The sequence below is a fragment of the Larus michahellis genome, chromosome Z (genome assembly GCF_964199755.1).
Source record: "Larus michahellis chromosome Z, bLarMic1.1, whole genome shotgun sequence".
NCBI lineage: Eukaryota > Metazoa > Chordata > Aves > Charadriiformes > Laridae > Larus > Larus michahellis.
This window is the reverse complement of record NC_133930.1, coordinates 86,648,943-86,667,479: the sequence shown is the minus strand read 5'-3', so window position 1 is coordinate 86,667,479 and position 18,537 is coordinate 86,648,943. Positions and strand designations below refer to the sequence as shown.

The 18,537-nt window shown below is 44.6% G+C and overlaps 1 protein-coding gene across 6 annotated transcripts in view; it reads left to right on the top strand.

Moving 5' to 3' along the window:
• The window catches only part of ELL2 (elongation factor for RNA polymerase II 2), a 43,339-nt gene that overhangs the window by 13,484 nt on the left and 11,318 nt on the right, over positions 1-18,537 (top strand). For all 6 annotated transcript variants that reach the window (XM_074570681.1, XM_074570679.1, XM_074570680.1 and 3 more), the window contains 4 exons: positions 3,693-3,740; positions 9,307-9,428; positions 12,951-13,114; positions 15,803-16,062. In XM_074570681.1, coding sequence (XP_074426782.1) covers positions 3,693-3,740; positions 9,307-9,428; positions 12,951-13,114; positions 15,803-16,062 — 594 coding nt within the window. The remainder of the gene's footprint in view (positions 1-3,692; positions 3,741-9,306; positions 9,429-12,950; positions 13,115-15,802; positions 16,063-18,537) is intronic.

Below are 18,537 nucleotides of genomic sequence, written 5' to 3'. Positions count from 1 at the left end.
CCTGCACCCTCTCTTTCTCTGCAAAATTTCACATGCTGCTCTCTCCCCTGTTCTTAGTAGCAGCTCTAAAGCTCTATGTGAGGTTTGAGACATTGTTAGGCTGCAGGAGACTTTCTTAGCTGTAAAAAAAATCTAGGTGATTTGTCAAAAGCTGTCAAAATCTGGAGGTCACAGGACTGCTGAAGAGCCAATTGTTAATTTACAATGGTGTCACCCTTGTTTCTATTAAACAGTTAATCCAGGTGTGTTTTAGGAGGCTTTTTCTAGCCTCCTTTTACATAATACGTAGCTCTTTAAATATTATCAAAGCACGTGTAAATACTGCTACACATCACAATCTCTAATGTGCTGATGTGAAGGCATCTTCTGCTCACTCTGAGTCGCCATGCCTGAAAAACAGTAGATAATTAGCTTCATATACAAGGGTGGTGCCTTCTAAATATCTGAGTTATTTGCAGCGTGCCATGTGTGTGCGCAGATCTCGAGCCTTGCGAGCAGATACAGTCCCTGCCCAAGACTAATTATTAAGCAAAATTGTGAACCTAGAGAAGACAAGCCAGCTAGCTCGTGAGCTCTTGGCCCACAAATTAGAGATTTAAGACCTGAATGTCAGAGCTCCTCTAGCTAATTTTTTTTTTAACCCATCCTGTGGAGGAGACCTTACTCTGTATCTTCAATATCTTAAATAAAATCTTCATATGCAAATAAAGAGTAATTACTTAAGTGAAGTGTGCCTAGAGCTGTTTGTAGCTTGGTTTTCAGCCGAGTTGACACCTGATTGTTCCTACTCTTTAGAGAGGGGATGCGCACGTTGCTCTAGCCTAACGGTTTTTCCAGGATCACTTCCTTGGTTTAGCTAGATGGGACTCTGGAGTTTATGCGCTGGGTGTGGGATCGTAGGGTTTTCAAGTTTGCACTGTTCCGAAGTTTTGGGCTTAACTGGCCAAACTGGACTGGGAGGAGGGGTCAGCTCACATGTTAGGTGAGAGGTGGTGCTGGTTAGATCGGCACTGGAAGAACGACGTGCAGAAATGGGTCTGTCTTAGTGGTGGCTCTTCAGGGCGGACGTGAGTCCGCCTCTGATTTCCCAGGTGTCAGCCGGAGAGCCAGTTTCACTTCACATGTCCAGCAGTGTCTTGGAGAAGGTATTGAGATGTCAAAACTTGGAGGCAATACTCGGATTTTTCAGGTGATGAGAAAGTCATGCTGAGGAGCTCCGGAAAGACCTCACCAATCTGGATAGGTGGCATATGGTTTTCACCAGAGGTAAAGTAACATGTAGGGGAAATTAAGCTCTGCATGACATGAAACTTGGAATAGGCAGTTGCAACTACAGAATAAGAGATCTCGGAGTCACAATTTCCAGTCCTTGGAAAGCATTCGTTCAGTGTGCATCAGCAGCCAGAAAAACAAGCAAAGAGCTGGGCATCATCTGGAGGGCGTTGAGGGTGATGGAGAGGGTCCCTTTGGTGCTGTGTAAAGCTCTTGGGCATCTGCATTTCAAGTCCCCTGTGCAGTCCTGATTTGTGAGGGGTGCGAGGGAGTAGAGCTGTCCTCTCCAGCTGTAGCAGCTGCCTTGCGAGGAGAGACCATGGAGGCTGGGGCTCTCCACTGGGGAGTGAAGATCGGGGCTACGGGTTGGGGAATTGTAAGTGATGTGATGGTGGAGCTGGTACTGCTTGTGTCTCACAGTACTGGAGCGAGGGGGCAGTTGGTAGAACCAGCAGATTGGGTCTGTTCAGCTGTTGGATGGTGGACTTCTGCACTTTGCTGCCATAGGAGGCCGGGGGCAGGCAGTATCGGGGGCTTTGGACAGGGACTAGACTAATTCCTGGACAGCAAGTGTGCAAATGGATGCACAACAGGGCTAATGAGGGTTACACCCTCTAATACTCCTAATAAGGGTGGGTGGTGGGGAAGTTCAAGGAGAGTGGGCATGGGAAAGTGGTGGGTCTCCTGGTCTCCCCCAGAGAGCCACTTCTGCAAAAGTTTATGCTCTTTGCTGTGAGAAAAGAAATGCAGGAAAACTGTGTTTTCCTGGGGGAGCAGAGGGAAGGGGGGGGTTGGAGAGGTGCTTCCTGCATCTGTGCTGCGTCCCAAGGTCCAGATGGTGGCTCTGCAGAGCAGTCGGCTCCTCGGGCGCGGTGGGTGGCAGAAGGTTTGGCTGGAGGGCCAAGGTCCCCTGTCCCGCTCCCTGCTGCAGCAGCCTGCCCCTCCACCAGCCAGCGGGCAGGTGAGACCTTTCTGCTTTTCTGCGAAGTTCAGATTTTTGTAATGCTGTTTCCTCACACTGAAGCAGAGGAGGGTAGCTGCTTAATGCCTGCATGGTTTCTTCAGCTCAAAAGCAGCTTGTGTCAAATTCTGTGGGCCATTCCAAGAAGGTGATGGCTGCGGCGTGGTCCTACACAATCATTGCATCTCCCCTCTGGCTTTTAATTGCCTTCATATGTTAATTTCTGTGTGGAGCGTTAAACTTCGTTTTTGAAAACCTCAGACAAGGGTTAGGATTTATAACCCTACACCAGACTTCGCACATGTAACCCATTGCATTCTTAAAAAGAGTTGCAAAAAAGAGATTAAGCAGATAGGTACATTAGTAATCTCAAACTTGTCTCAGTTCTAAAACTTTCTGGCTTTAAGTTGGAAGATTTGTGGAGCAGGCAAATTTGTAGTAAACGGTTTCAGGGCTTAAGGTGGTACATGTTGTTGTCTGATGCATAACTTGAGATAGCGCATCAGCCTCTGATCATGGAAAAACAAGCATAGTCATTTTTAAAGACCCCACCATCAATCCGTGTGGGAACTCCAGCTCTCCGGCAGTATTATTTCTGCCTGAGCCCAGCTGTGGGATTTCCCAGTGTCGGGTGATGCTCGCTGGGGACGTTGAGCACTGGTGAGGCTGGGCTTAGCTGGACGCTCCTGCTGCTGGCCTCTGCCTGCTCCAGCGCTCGCAGGACAAGCAGGATCAGCTCATCAGCAAGCCCAGTGTGGAGAGTCTTCTGCTGGATGAGCAAGGCGGATTTTATTGCGAAAGGGCAAGACAAGTGCAAGTGGAGGAGGAGGAGGAACCTCTAGATGTAGGGAGAAGAGGACAGGAATTGGATCTAACTCACCTTTCTAGTGATACCGAGTCCTGAATGTTCCTGAACGGCAGCTAAATTTTAAGTCCATAAATACTTGCTTTTGCTGGAATAAAGTCTGTATTCACTAGGATTTCATTTTTTGGTGCAACTTGTTTAGCATAAGTGTTTGCAGTGGGTTGGCAAACTCCCCGTGCACAAAGCCCAGCAAAGTGAGCTCGTCAGCGTAGCTGCCCCGTGGTTTTGTGTCCAGCAGCATAATTTTGGATTCACACATTTCAGTGGCGCTTGGGGCAGAGAAGGAGTTGACACTCCTTTCCGTGCCAGCAAATACCCTTGTACAACCCTCAGCATTTTCTTGTACTCCCCGTGGTGCCCCGGTGTCCCTGCTGAGCTCGGTAACGCGTCCGCTGCTGGGCTCTGGGTGCCGAGCGGAGGAAGCCCTGGCTGGGGTCTGCATCATGGTGCAGGCGCAAGGAGCACTCCCGTCTGCTGTGGGGGCATCCGCCGCCTTTGTCGGTGGCAAAATAACTTCTGTCAGCAGCAAAATAACTCTGGAGCGCGGGGGTTTGTCATTTTGCCTACATTCCACTTGTTTTCTTTCTCTTGTAGGGTAATGCTTCTTCTCAGCCTGCAGTTCAGTTTCAGAGATCCCAAGGGGTGAGTATTTTGTACTCTTGCTATATTGGAAAATAAATGCGGTGTAGATTAACCGCTTTGACTTACTTTAAAAAAAAAAAAAAAGTCCTACAGACATTCTTAAGATCTGCTTAACACCAGATACGTTCCATTGTATATTCACTTAAGACTTGTAGCTGAAAGCGGAAGAGAGTCATGCTTTAGGGACGCTTCTTTTTTTCTTGCTTTTGTCACCTTTTAGCCTAAATTTGAAATCAACAGGAATAAGTTGTAAGTAATCAACTGAGCAGTGCAAATTTAGTATTTTAAAATGGACTTTAAGTGGTTATTTTCAAGGTGTGAAGCAGAACTGCAGATTTGAGGAGTGGGGTTTTGTGTGCCACAGACTACTGATCGTTCTTGACCCTTTTCTTAAACTCTAATAAAAGAGAGTATTTCAAGCCTGTTGAAGGAAAATATGAGGAAATATGGCCTCCTAAAGGCCACAGGTCCTGTTAAACAATTGATCAGTGGTGCAAATTGGAGAACTAAAGCTGTAGGTAAAATTAAATACAGACTATGATCTGCAAGTAGAATGATTTAAGATTTTGTGCTTAAAACTTAAAATTTAAGGGAGGGCAAAAGACTCGTTTTTGAAGACTGAAGCACGAACTGTGCCTTTTATGCTGTTAGCCTTAATTTAGATCTATTATCCCGATCTAGTTTTCCAGGTTAGCGGTGTGGCGCTTGTGTAGAGATAGCCGGGAAGGGATGAGAGAAGGACGGGTAAGGTCTTTATGCCGGCGTGAGGAGGTGTGAAACTGCAGCCCTGGCCCAGCGTCAGTCTGGCTGAAGGGTACTCAGATGCTGGGAGAGTCGTATCTACAACTCGTGCAGGCAAAAGTCTCTCCCTTAACACTGCACTCGTAAGGAAATCCTTTCTCCTTATAGCTTACTCGCAATTTAAACTATACTGGCAAATATCGAAAGTATACCGGTGAAAGAATTTCCTCGCTAGAATGAATAACCACCTCAGTTAAGAGACTCAGTCAAAATAGCCGTACCAGGAGAGAGTGGCTGGGAGCACCGATCGGTTTGAATTTGTGCTGCCATCAAGAGGGAAGCCAAACTTGTTAATTTGGCTGGGGAGTAATCGAGTAAAAGGGACTGGCTGGCCCCACCGGTGGGCTCACCAGCGCTGCAAGGGATGGAGCAGGAGCCGAGTTCAAAATAAGCTCTTGGAGTATAAATAATTAACCTAGCTGTTTGCGTGAAGTTCTGCAAGCAGTACGCGGTGAAAGAAAAATTAGCAGTGTGCTTTATCAACCCTGCACCCTCTCTTTCTCTGCAAAATTTCACATGCTGCTCTCTCCCCTGTTCTTAGTAGCAGCTCTAAAGCTCTATGTGAGGTTTGAGACATTGTTAGGCTGCAGGAGACTTTCTTAGCTGTAAAAAAAATCTAGGTGATTTGTCAAAAGCTGTCAAAATCTGGAGGTCACAGGACTGCTGAAGAGCCAATTGTTAATTTACAATGGTGTCACCCTTGTTTCTATTAAACAGTTAATCCAGGTGTGTGCTTTGTATTAGGAAAGTCTATGGTAAGGTCTGCTCGCACGCTGTATGAGACGGAAACGTCTGCAGGGACTTTGCTGCTTGCTGCAGAAGCAGTAATCTCTAACGGTACTTTCCAAATCTGTCCATAAGTAAGGAAATTCAAAATAAGGAATTTATTGCAGGAGATTCCTAGATCCTAAGTCTCTGCAGTAGGGAGAGAAATTTAAGGTCACTGGGGCAGACGGTAAGTTAAAGCAGGACATTTACTACTGTATGTACAATCGGAGGAAAATGGTGAGCTCGTGATTTCTGTATATTGTGCAGCCATATTCTGAGTATTTCCAGAGCACGCAAATTGCATGGCAGAGAACTGACCTGGCCCTCTGAAAGGCCTTCATTCCTCCTCTGGACTGGTTTCCAGTTGGAGGACTCTGGAGTGAAGGGCAGGCGGGGTGCGTCCAAGGCGGTGCAGGCTACCTACGACAGCGAGACATTTCCTTAAATGCTGCCGAAAACAAATAGTGAATTTTTTTATTTCTCTCTTAAGTGTACTTCCTCTGCAATTCAGGCAGCTATCTAACTCCCAGATGAGGATAAAATGCTAGCATTTAAAAAAAGGCTTTTTTTTTTTTTTTTTTTTAAATATTCCATCTCTAGCTACACACATTGTAGTCCCGGTCCTCTATGGATGATAGGAAGGGCTGGAGTGGAGAAATAAAAGGAGCTTTCTGGCATGGGGTGGTCTAGAGTTGTGTTACACGTGGGAATTGAGAAAAGGAGCCTAATGCTAGAAGACAGAAGGGAGGAGCTTTTATTCCATGTGTATGTTTAGCAGAAAGCTAAGATTGGTGTCAAAAGAGTTAATAAAATATCTGTGATTGTGAAAACAACCTTTTGCACCAGAGCACAAGTCGGCAGCTGGGAGGGAGAACTTTTCCTCCTGGAGCACCTTACTCCCAAACTGTCTGGACGATAACGTCTGCTGGTATCAGAGATAGCTGGAGGATACCAAGGGACTGCAAGAAATGGACCATTATGGTAATACAGATTCATTTTTAAGAAACACTTTGTAATTAAACATTTTGGAGTACATCTAGACAGCCTGGAGAATCTAGCAACTCTGCTGTGCTAGATACAATAGCCCTGAGGAATGTGACTGTTGGCAATTGACTTGAAACGCAGTAGGGATATATTTAAAAAAAAAAAAAAAAGGTCTTTTTATAGTCCAGCGTATTTCTGGAGTGATAGCGTTTCAAACAACCGTGCTTTCCCTGCTATGGCTTCCCTCCAGTATTTTCAACTTTCTCTGTTGTGTCCTGCAACTTGTAAATGCTTTCTTACATGAAGATAAAATTTGTGAAGCGTGCACCGTACCCGCCGCTGGTAACGTCCTCGATCTCCAGCTGCAATGTTTGTGCCTCTGACTGCCGTGGGGCGGCCACCGCTGTCTCGCCTTCCTTGCCCTCCTGGCGTTCAAGCGGTTGAACTGGTGTGTAAAGGTGAACTGCATGGATTTGGGGGAGCAAATACGAAGCTCTCAGAAAAAAGGTGAGAGAGGAAAAAAAGGAAGGAGAGGGGGAGAAGACTGAAACTGAAGGGAAGTCCTTCTCCCTTTAAGGTTTTTCATTTGTCTACAGGTCAGCAGAGTCAGTAAGATGTGTGCATTTGAAATGGCTTTTGCATAAAAATATTTAAATTTTTTTGCAAGGCAGCCATGTGTAGTCCCATTATTTCTGTGGAAAGGAATCTGAATTTCTTTTTGGAAAGGGACATTGGCCACTTACGTTCTGTAGCATAATGAAGGAGGAGGAGGTTTAGTACTTGAAGGAAGCAGCATTTTGCAAAAAGATTCCTAGTATAAAACCAAAAGAAATCAGTGCTGGTATTTTTTTTTTTCATGTTTTAGAGCAGTTTGTTGAAGTTTCAAATTGGTTGAGTTGGTTTCTGGAGCACTTTTGTCTCCTTGAAGGTGCAGGCTGGACATCTGCATTAACACAGTCAAAGGAGCAAAGTCACAGAATCCCAGACTGGCCGGGGTGGGCAGGGGCCTCTGGAGATCACCCAGTCCAACCCCTGCCAGAGCAGGGTCACCCAGAGCAGGTGGCACAGGATGGCGTCTCCAGGCAGGTTTGGAGTATCTCCAGAGCAGGAGGCTCCGCACCTCTCTGGGCAGCCTGTGCCAGGGCTCTGCCACCCTCAAAGTGAAGAAGTTCCTCCTCACGTTTAGGTGGAACTTCCTGTGCTCAAGTCTGTGCCCGTTACCTCTTGTCCTGTCCCTGGGCACCACTGAGAAGAGCCTGGCCCCATCCTCCTGACACCCCCCCTTTCAGTATTTGTAAGTGTTGATAAGGTCCCCCCTCAGACGTGTTTTTTCCAGACTGAAGAGACCCAAATCCCTCAGCCTTTCTTCATCAGAGAGATGTTCCAGTCCCCTTAAACTTGGGAGCTTACCTGGGCAGAAGCCACTGTAGGAATGATCCAAATGATGCTATGGCAAAAACTGTCACTCTTGGGATTTGTGACAGTGGAAGTTATGTGAAACACAGCAGAATGTCCCTGCTGAGCAGAGCAGCGCCCTCCCCCAGAAGAAACTGTGAGTAAACTTCAGCTCAGAAAATGGATTAATTGGAAACATCCCTCAAAAAAATAGTAGGAGCATAACTTTGAGGGCCTGGCAACTGTTAATTTTTAAATCCTTTAATACTGTTGGAGAGGCTTATGGCGTGAGCTGGGCACCGGTGTGGATGCACGCACGGGGCAGGAGGCAGATTCCAGCTCAGGTTTGCAAGCCACCAAATCTTATCCTTGGAAGTGAGTAGCCCTTTGGGGGAAAACCACTGGTGAGGTGGTAAGGTGGAACGATTCTGAGAAGAGACAAAGGAGGGAGAGGACTTCAACGCATCTGCTGAGCGGAGGCACCTAAAAATACGGTGCTCATTGCAACCTGATGCCATGACGCTGTAGCGTGGAAGAACAAGAGGAGAGAGTGGGTAGGGAAGAGATTAAGTGACTCAGTGGAAATGATGTAAAAGAGGACAGAAGTGACAAAAAGGTATGAGCCAGAGAAATTGGAGTGAGTCTGCATAGGAGCATCAGGAGAAAATTATGAAAACTGCTCTTATGTTAGAGAGCCAACGAGGATGATATGTCAGAGCAAGAGAGGCTAATGATAGATCCAGATTTCAATTACCAAGAGGAAGGGATTAAAGTCAAGGGTCTGAGTTGTTCTAGTGGATATTCTCTATTACTAAATTCATTAGATGGCAAGAAATTGCAAGCCGGTTTGAGGATGTAGAATTTAAAATGACATTACGAGTAGGCTGCAGAGGGTCAAGAGCGCTCAACACTCGTCCTGAAGTGCTTCAGCCCTGGCTAGTGGTGACACTGGGGCCAGGTCATGGCACAGCGTGGCGCTCCATGTGCATGCGAAAGGGTCTGCAGCTGTGGGGTCTGCCGGGAAAACTCCCCCTGCAGAGGGGTGAAAGGCAGGAACAGGGTGCCCCCGTGGGCCACAAAACACGCCTCTGTTGGTGCCCTCGTCTGCCTGGCCTCCCCCAGGTCACACAGCCGCTTGATCGGCGCTTGCTGGAGTTTGTCTGAGTTTGTTTTAAGTCTTGACTCTTTTTTTTGTGTCACTTAAAAGTAGAAGCTTAATTTAGTTTGAGAAGACTTAGAAGTGATCTCTGCATCCTTTTGTTTCCAACCACCCTGCAGTAAGAAAACGTTACCATTTTATCCTGAAGTATCAAATTTCCAAAGCGCAAAAATTTTCAGACTTAATGATTTCTACAGGTCTATTGTTCCACTTCTGTTTTCTGCATCCTGTGCCAAAACCTGCCTGTTACCACTGCCTGTTACCGCTGTGGCAGACGCGCAGCCACCACTACTTTCAGGGGCAGAATTGTGCCAAAGCAGGCTTTTTAGTGACGTGACTGAAGTCAAATCAAAGCTTTCACAGTATAGTTCCTCATTTAAAATTATAGTCCTAGTTAATCACAACCAAAGGAGTGCAGATTGAAGTTTTTACTTAAACTTTTTTTTTTTTTCCTTTTAGCTTATTGAAATTCCCAAAGTTGATCTACCAAAGGAAGTGCATGAATTTGACTTTCACATGTCAAATGTTGGCAAAGATAATCCTCAGGGAAGCTTTGACTGTGTCCAGCAAACAAATTCAAGGTAAGTTTTACTTAACGTTTTCTTTCATGGCAAATTTTAAGTAGATTCTGTGGCTTTGAACATATAGCAAAAACCTTTAAAAGAAGCGTGCTCCTAGCGATGAGCTGCAGTAGAACATTAATTTCTAGCAATAGCCTGATTCCTTGCTAACTATAAATACTTGCGTTTACATAGAATTCTTTTTTGGTTTTGCTCTTAAAAAAGTAACCTTTTGAGTACTTTCTCACCTCTTAGTACTATTTTTAAAAGCATTTGGAGTTCAGCATTGTCCAAGCTAGACCAGATCCATTCTATAACCATATGTAAATATGATTATGGCTGGCGGCATGCTGGCCCTGACAGATAGTTGTCTTATTTTAAGAACCACATAAAATGGTCACCTTATCCATAATTGCATGACCATGGTGTTTCAGAACCCAAATGTAATACAGCAGCACCCTGTCCTGGTCCTTTGAGTCAAAGTGAACGGTGTTAACGTCTACCGAAAAGGCAAAAACATACTACGCTTTTACATCAAGTTTGCTTCAGTTTCTAGAATGTTACGTTCAGCGTAGTTTTGATGTACTCCAGTGGTGTTGAATAACTGTTTGTCCCATTTGATTAACTGGGACATCGCAGGCAGAGTTTGTGTATTGATCTGGGAAGCTGATAACAAACAGGGACACCGAGACGTCTCCAAAAGGCGCTGCTCAGGTTCTGAGTCACTGGAGAGCTTCTGCCCTCAATTTCAAAACAGAGATTTGTCTAGATAGCAGGTTTTGGGAGCAATCAGAAAATGAGGTGATATAATAGCTGTCTGCCTAACAGGAGATCCCTCGGCATCCTCATCCTCCTCTCTCTCCCCTTGTATTAGGTCTCTTTACTACAGTACAGCCTTTCAGTGAACTCACTTAACTTATGGGATTGGCGAAAAGCCAAATGGCTTAGTGGCAGATCTGGGGGAGCCTGGGGCAGCGTGGGGTTTTTTTTGCGTTTTTTTTTGGATTAAACTGTGTCTGAAAGGGGTTGGACAGCTGATGAGGCTGGCACAAAGCAAGGTGAGAGGTCCTGGCTTGCCTCTCCCGAGCATCTCTGAGGGCACCTCCTTCTTTGGGAAGGAGAACCATCAGTTCAATTAAACTGTATTTTTTTTAAGTAAGATTAAGTGTAAGCTGCTCTAGCTCTGAATAATTCTGATTAGCACGCCTAGGTAGTTTTGATGTGGTTTTACAAATCTACTTCAAACTGTAATTCAGACTGGCTTTTGCGAGGTCCTGCGTAGCCAGCTCTCAGTTTGTGCAAAGCGCCTGCAAAGTTAATAAAAAGCTGTGTAGTGTTACATGCAGGGTTGCTTAAAAAAAAAAAAAAAAAAAAAAAAAAAAAAAAAAAAAAAACAAAAAAAAAACAGAAGGGACCCCAGCAGGGTATCTAGTCCAATTTTGTGCTCAGGGCAGGTCTAGCTTCAAAACTGGCTCAGATTTTGAAAATGCCCAGCCTGAGGAGGAGTATTACGCAGCGTCTCAGTCAGTGCTCGGCTGCTTCTGTGCCTGAAAAGCACATAAAGGCAAGGAAATGGGCAACAGGTAAAAGCTGAGCTTTAGATGTGAAGGCTCTTTTTTTCCTGTTGTAAAAGCGCTGATTTTGGAGCAAGGAATCAATACGTGGCTTTAGGCTATGGAGAAAATTGTAGCAGTATTATCTGAAGTATTGTCCAGTGGCTTGGTCCAGCTTTGCAACTGTCAGAAACGTGGTACATCAAGACACGAGATTCTTGACACTTCTTGGAGCCTTGATGGGGAGTTTTAGGGTGATTAAAGTATTTCGTGTTGGCTAAAGGTGGTGTCGTTCCTCTGGTCAGTGATAGTCAGGCCGGTTTAAGCGAAGCCGGTGTTAGTCAGCTGAGGTGCTCTCCTGTCTGGGCACCGTGTGCTGCAGGAGCTGCTTTGGACCGACCATGGCAGGCCGGGCTCCTCCAGAAACGCCTCCTGAAGCCCTGTGTCCGCCCTGATGCTGTGGAGGAGACCTCGCCATCCATCCTTCCCCTCGTGCAGGATTGCTCAAAGTGCCTCCGCTCGGACGTGAATCCTCAGAGAAGCCGGCGGGCAAGGAGAGGGGCGGACATTTTGAAAGCAAGATGAGGGGACACTGGCTTACCCTGTGGAATCATAGAATAGTTTTGGTTGGAAGACACCTTTAAGATCATAAAGTCCAACCATTAACCCAGCACTGCCAAGTTACCACTAAGCCATGTCCCTCAGCACCATGTCTATACCCTTCTCTTAAATACCTCTGGGGATGGCAACTCCACCACTGCCCGGGGCAGCCTCTTCCAATCCTTGACAACCCTTTCCGTGAAGATATTTTCCCTAATGTCCATCTAAACCTCCCCTGGCACAACTTGAGGCCGTTTCCTCTTGTCCCATCGCCTGTTCCTTGGGAGAAGAGCCCGACGCCCCCTGGCTACCCCCTCCTTGCAGGGAGCTGCAGAGAGCGAGAAGGTCTCCCCTCAGCCTCCTCTTCTCCAGGCTGAACACCCCCAGCTCCCTCAGCCGCTCCTCACAGGACTTGTGCTCCAGACCCCTCACCAGCTCCGTTGCCCTTCTCTGGTCTCGCTCCAGCACCTCAATGTCTTTTTTTGTGGTGAGGGGCCCAAAACCGGACACAGTATTTGAGGTGTTTCCCTCCCTCAGCCTCGCAGGGCCTGGGGCCACCATGCGCCACTGTGGGTGGAGGAGAGGAGACTTGTGCTGAACTCGGAGCTGGGCAGACGGCGGAAAGCCTCTGTGGCAGCAGCTGCCTGCCATTAGGGTGCCAGTGTAACTGCCCGAGTTGTCCCTCTAATTGTCATTTAAAAGCACCACATAGGAGCCCCTCTGCTGTGAGGACAGGCTGAGAGAGCTGGGGGGGTTCAGCCTGGAGAAGAGAAGGCTCCGGGGAGACCTTCCAGCCCCTTCCAGTCCCTAAAGGGGCTCCAGGAAAGCTGGGGAGGGACTTTGGATCAGGGAGGGGAGCCATGGGACGAGGGGGAATGGTTTTACGCTGAAAGGGGGAGATTTAGATGAGATATTGGGAAGAAATTCTTTGGTGTGAGGGTGGTGAGCCCCTGGCCCAGGTTGCCCAGAGAAGCTGTGGCTGCCCCATCCCTGGAGGGGTTCAAGGCCAGGTTGGCCGGGGCTTGGAGCAACCTGGGCTGGTGGGAGGTGTCCCTGCCCAGGGCAGGGGGGGGCACTGGGTGGGCTTTATGGGCCCTTTCAACTCTAACCTTTCTATGATTACAGTAGTTATTAGTACAACCACCAACACTGCCCTGAGCCTGCCTCTCAAACAACAGTTATGTGAAGAAATGGAATTACACTGACAGGTAAAACTGATACAATTTGGATGTTTAGAGACAATTTGAAATATATTTATGCCGTAGCCAGCTGTCAGAACTGGAAAACATTTTTCTTCACCTGTTAAGACAGGTTGTAGAGTTCCTGACACAACCATACTTCTAAACTTGAACTAGTGCTTGGGCTCAACCTTTTTTCAATGTTTTTATAGTTCTGGAGCCTCACAACTGACTTCCCTGGGATCTATGCAGAGTAAAATTACAGTACGTGCAAGAAGCCATTCCTGTGTGGCCACCCGAAAGCGCACGACCCAGGCAGAAGAGGAGTCAGGCAATCAAAGTGCAAATGTTATTAAACCTGGTGGACAATTTGTAGGTATGGTTGTATTTCATTTTCTGCTAGATGTCTGTAAATTTTCAAACTCAGTAATTGGTCTTTTAGCATATTCTTGGGAAAGGTGGTGTGTTCAGAGATGCCGGTGTAGGTAGGTAGTTTACTCTCACGCTAGATTTGCAGTCTCATGTTGCTGCATACAGTGTTTAGCCTTTTTTTCCCCTAGAATGGCTGCCAGTCCATCCTTGTTCCCATATTGCTTGACTGGTTCAGATTTTGACCATTGAGGTGAGAGGTTTTACTACCCCATGCACTTAAATTCTCTGATGTGGTAGGTAATGTTTTGGTTTTGTAGGAGCACTTTTGAGTACCTAAATACTGTGCTAAGCCATTAACCTTAGCCTGTAATCTAAAAAACTGAACAGTGAGGAAGTCTCATATACAAAGTCATAAGCTTAATATGAGAAACTTTGTTTTTCACACTTGCTAACGCTGCTTAAATTTTATTTATGTCTTGGTCATTAATAAGCAACTGTGACTGCATGGCCATGGTTTTTGATTTTTTGATTGTTGGGGTTTTTTTAGAAGAAAGTTAAAGTAAGGTAATGTTGGCATCTTCCCATGGATTTCATCACTTTCCACAAAACACAAAACGTTTAGGTGGAGTCATTCATTATTAAACTGTTCTGAGTACCGCTTGCCCAAGGAGCCCGGTGCCAGCTGCAGATAGAGGCAAGGCGAGCATCCGCCTTACAGGCCCTGTGCTGGGCCAGGTACATCCATCTTCACGAGGTGAAACGGGCTCTCCCGTGGCTTGGCTGCAGTCTTCCTCCAGCATGGACATCCCTGACAGTGGTGGTGCAACGCTTGCTCTGCCGCAACTTACTGCAGAGTGTTTTAAGGCAGCATTGTCACAGCTTTTTGGAGATACAAAACTACCTCTGTGTGTCCTTAACACTAGGGGAGCTGGGCACGGCTTAATGGAGTTGTAACTGCTTCCCCCAGTTGTCTAAACTGCTCTTTAATGGCAGTGTGAGAGGAGCCACTTTCATCTCTTTCTGAACTTCTCATTGGGGAAGTTCTGTTTTACACGTGAATGATTTGTGTGATTATTGTTAGTTGTTTAAATAGAATTTAAGTGAATATTTAAGACTAAATAAATGAGGTCTGAAGAACAATTACAGTGGTTGGAATACTCTTGTTTTTCAGACTGGCATTGACAAAGCTCAGGTAGGGCAGGTCTACTTGCTGGTAGGGCACGGGAGTGACTTTGCGACATGCTTCATGCAGCACTAATTAGGAAGTGGGTTTGTTAATCATGTTAATGGTTGTTTATTTTTTTCAGGTTTTTTTGTTTGTTTTTTTTTTTTAAGTGATTCAGAGACATGACTTCAGGAGGTATTTGCTGCTTACACTATCCACTGTGTCAGGGGTTTGTGTATCTGCATGGAATTTAGCTTGTCAAAACGTTTGTAACGCATTCAGTAAACAACTGGCAAGTTCATACTGTTCCAAAAGCGTAACCACATGTGTTTGCGCGACTGGGTTTGTTCTTCAAAACCAGAAGAGCAAAGTCCAGAGAACACGCAGGGTGGAAAGGTTATAAAGGTTTGGCCTCCACTGCAAAATGGAAACAAATTTTTGCTGTTCCAGTCTCTGTGTGTCTGATACAAGACAGCGAGCTCCAGATTTTCTCGCCAGTTCTTATTAAGTCTCCCTCATGCACGAAACACGAGTTGCTGGTTTCAGAAAAATGGCCAGGTTGTGCCACATCCTCTGTTGGATTGCAAACAATGTTTACTGCAATGATTTTCTGCAATATACTGGTAAATCCTTCTTTTTCTGTCCAATAGCAAGTGCTGTCTCAAAACATAGAGTAGAGAAGTTTGGGTCTTTTCCTGGAAAACTGAGATTCAGGTTGGGGGGTGTTATTTTTAAATTCTGGATGCATCGCTTGCAAACACTTGCATTGTTCCTCCAGTTTAGAAACACTTATTTTTGCAGAGTTTGATCCAAAATGCTATGCAGGCCATGTTTCAAAACTTCTCTGGCCTTGGTCCGAAGAACTGTTAAATTTTTGGTGTATTATTTCTGACAAACCTGGGCTTTTTTCATAAGAGGGCAACATTTCAGCTTAAAGTGTGGTGTAAATTATGGTAACTCAGGTTAGCAACCTGGTCTAGGGGGAGGTGTTCCCTGCCCAGGGCAGGGGGTCAGAACGAGATGATCTTGAAGGTCCCTTCCAACTCAAACCATTCTATAAAGTGATTAACACCAAGGGTTGGTAGTTTCTTTAAGCAGTGATGTAATCAGTTGTGTAGACCTGGTATCCCTAGGCATTAATGGGGAGTCTTTTAGCTATATGGAAGACCTTTGCATCACGCTTCAGAGTACTCTTCTAAAAAAATGCTTCATTTTGGGTATTCAGTGCCTGAGCTTATTCACTGGAAAAATAATAAAAGCACCATTTATATAAGTAATTGGTAAAGTCTTCCTACTGGTATCACTCATTTACCAGCTTTTAGAAATCCTGAATATTTCTTTTTGCTCAATACATCTTGTATATTCTTATAGATCTTGAAATGCTAATTAAATACAGATTTTAGAGTTTATTTGGCTTAGTAAATTCTTTCAAATCAACTTTCTTGTCTTCTCCCAAGCGCCCATATCACTCTTTTTTTTTTTTTTTTGGTTTATTTTGGTTTTTTTGTTTTTTAACCCTTCCTTTAGGTAAAAGAGTACCGGTCAGAAGAGCACCACAAAGCATTCCAGATGCTGTGCCTGAGAGGAAGAGAACGACACCCATGGACCCTGCAAACATAACACAGGAGACTCACACACAGAATTCTGTTTCTCTGCGACCGTACAGGGATAGGGTGATTCACTTACTGGCACTGAGAAGTTACAAGAAACTAGAGTTACTTGCTCGCTTGCAGAGAGATGGTATCAATCAAAAGGACAAGAAATCCCTTGGACCTATCCTTCAGCAGGTGAGATCATGGGGTTTGTGCCAACATTTCTTTTCCTCCTGCTAATCTTTCAGTCATGATTTTGAGGTGTGTTACTCCTGTATTTAAGTGAGAAATGTACGTAATTCTCCTTCTTTAAGTTTTTCAATCAACTTTATACAGATGCCCCAAACTGCAAGTCAATAGGAGGAAAGGAAACAAAAGATTGTGGGGGGCTGTTTTTGTTTTTCTAAAATGGCAGGCAATAATTAACTATTTCTAGCTTTGTTGCTCCTAATGTCTTACTTTTTCCTCTCTCTTTTACTTGGATGACTTAACTGCTTAATTGAGAGAGGCTAACCATGCATTCTCATGATTGCATGAAATCGTTTGTCATAATCCTTAATATTTCTTGTGAGGAGTTTATGAGGAGAGAAGCTTGGTAATCGCATAGATTAGCATTTCATGTGAACATAGTTGGTGGCCTGTAAATGGTACTTGGCTTCTCCTGGGATTGGTTAGAATTGCGATCCAGGGAAGGGTGTTACAGACAAATCATAAATGAAAAAGGTGATGGTCCGATTTTGAGTGTAGTGTTTCCTTGCTGGCATGTGGATTGTGTCTGTATCTTACTTGAAACCTTTTTTTTTTTCAGTACCTTTTCCAGTGCTTGTTTGAGTAAGTTCCATGATGGATATGACATTTCCTAATCATATCCGTCAAAATTGTTGGTAAGCCTATAATGTTAGGTGAAACTTTTAAGCTGTGTGTTCAAGAGCATCACACTAATTTTCTATTAAAACAGTTCAAAAAAGGCTTCTTAACGTAGCATAAGATGCAGTGTTACATACTCCCCATACCCCATAGACTGTGGCTGAATTATGCATGCATTAATATGTAAAGTAGGAGTATTTCCTATTTATCTACAAAAAGAGTGTTTTGGAACCTATTAAAATGAGTAAAATTCAACATTTATACAGCTTTTGTTGATCCTACACCGAATTTTAAAAACTCGTTCCTTGAATATGTTAAGTGTTGCTGCTTTGTTTGCCCAGTGCATTGGTAGTTTTTTTCACCCCAAAGGCATACACAGTTTAGCAAGAGCCATGTTCTTACATACAAATTGAAGTAGTCTATTTATACTTCAAGCTGATTACAAAATTCCAAAAGTTCAGCTGCCTAGCAGATAAAAGGTGCAAAATTTTTCTCCTGTCTCCCATTACAATTATCAACGTTTAAGGAGACTTTCTTGGAGTCTGTTTCCAGCATGTGGTGTGAACTCCCTCAGGGTACTGGTTTACATTCAGACATGGTCACTTTAGCAGCGCTACACCTTGAAAAGCCTTGCTCACGTTTTTCTTAGCTCCATAGTGATGGTTTTTTGTACAAATCTAAAATCAGCAGCCTGAACTTGCTAAGGTCTAATATGCACACATTTGCTTTTCTTGGAATACAGCTTTTAATTCTGTTTTTAACAAGTGAATTACTGTTTCTGGGTTATCTTTGTTACTTTTAATTTTTTTCAAGCTTTGGACAGACAGACATGCACACAGAGACGAATTAGCAGTATTTATCTATCATGTTTTGGAGGAAAAAATAGGCAATACTGCAAAAAGTGGTGGTGACTTGTTGATGAGTTATTCGGCATTTTGTGTCAGGGAAACTGAGGTTTTCTCTGGAGCTATGAACTGGTGTCGGGTGATGAAGTCTAAACCAGCACTTTATCTGTCAATGGTCTCAAGCTTATACTAGTTAATTTTAACTTTTAGAATATACTTTGTGTTTTTCTTAAAGAAGGTATAAACCCGTTTTACTTCCAAAGGTATACCGCAAGGCATACACCCGACCTTCTCATGGCAACGGTTTGCTGTAATGAACCCTCTGTCTGCAAAATAAAGAGTGCATCTGGGCCTGTGCAGCTCTCCTTAACCATTTTAGCACTAAGTCTTGGTTTCAAAATATAACTTACTAGATATGAGTACAGTTAATATTTTCCCAATCGGTGGAACTTTGATATGGCTTAAAACTAATGGGATAGATGAATAATTCGTCTTTGTACTAAAAGAAGAGTTTTGTGCCCATAAGGTTATCGCGTATGACTGTTCAGTGGAAAGCTACAGAAAGCTATAGCAATTCTGTTTGTCAAGACAAATGGCGACATACTGCGGTCCTTGATGTGATGATGGAAAAACATGCATTGTTCCAGGCCCGGTCTGTGCTTTGCCATCACAGTAGAGCAGTCTAAAGCAAAAGAACAGCAAGTGTCCTCCTGAAGTTGAACAAATCTGAGTTTGTGTGGGGGGGTGGTGTTCTTCAGTTCTTAAAAAAGAAAAATAATTTTAAAAGCCCAAAAAACAAGGCCTCTCAATGTATCGTATGCATTGAAGATTTAAACTTTTGGCATAATTTGCCTTGATTCCCAATGCTGTGTTAAAGGCGAGAAACCAGATACATGGTGTAGAGAGAGGTTTCCACAGAGTACGTTTCATACTTGCTCGCAGCAGTTTGGGATTGTCT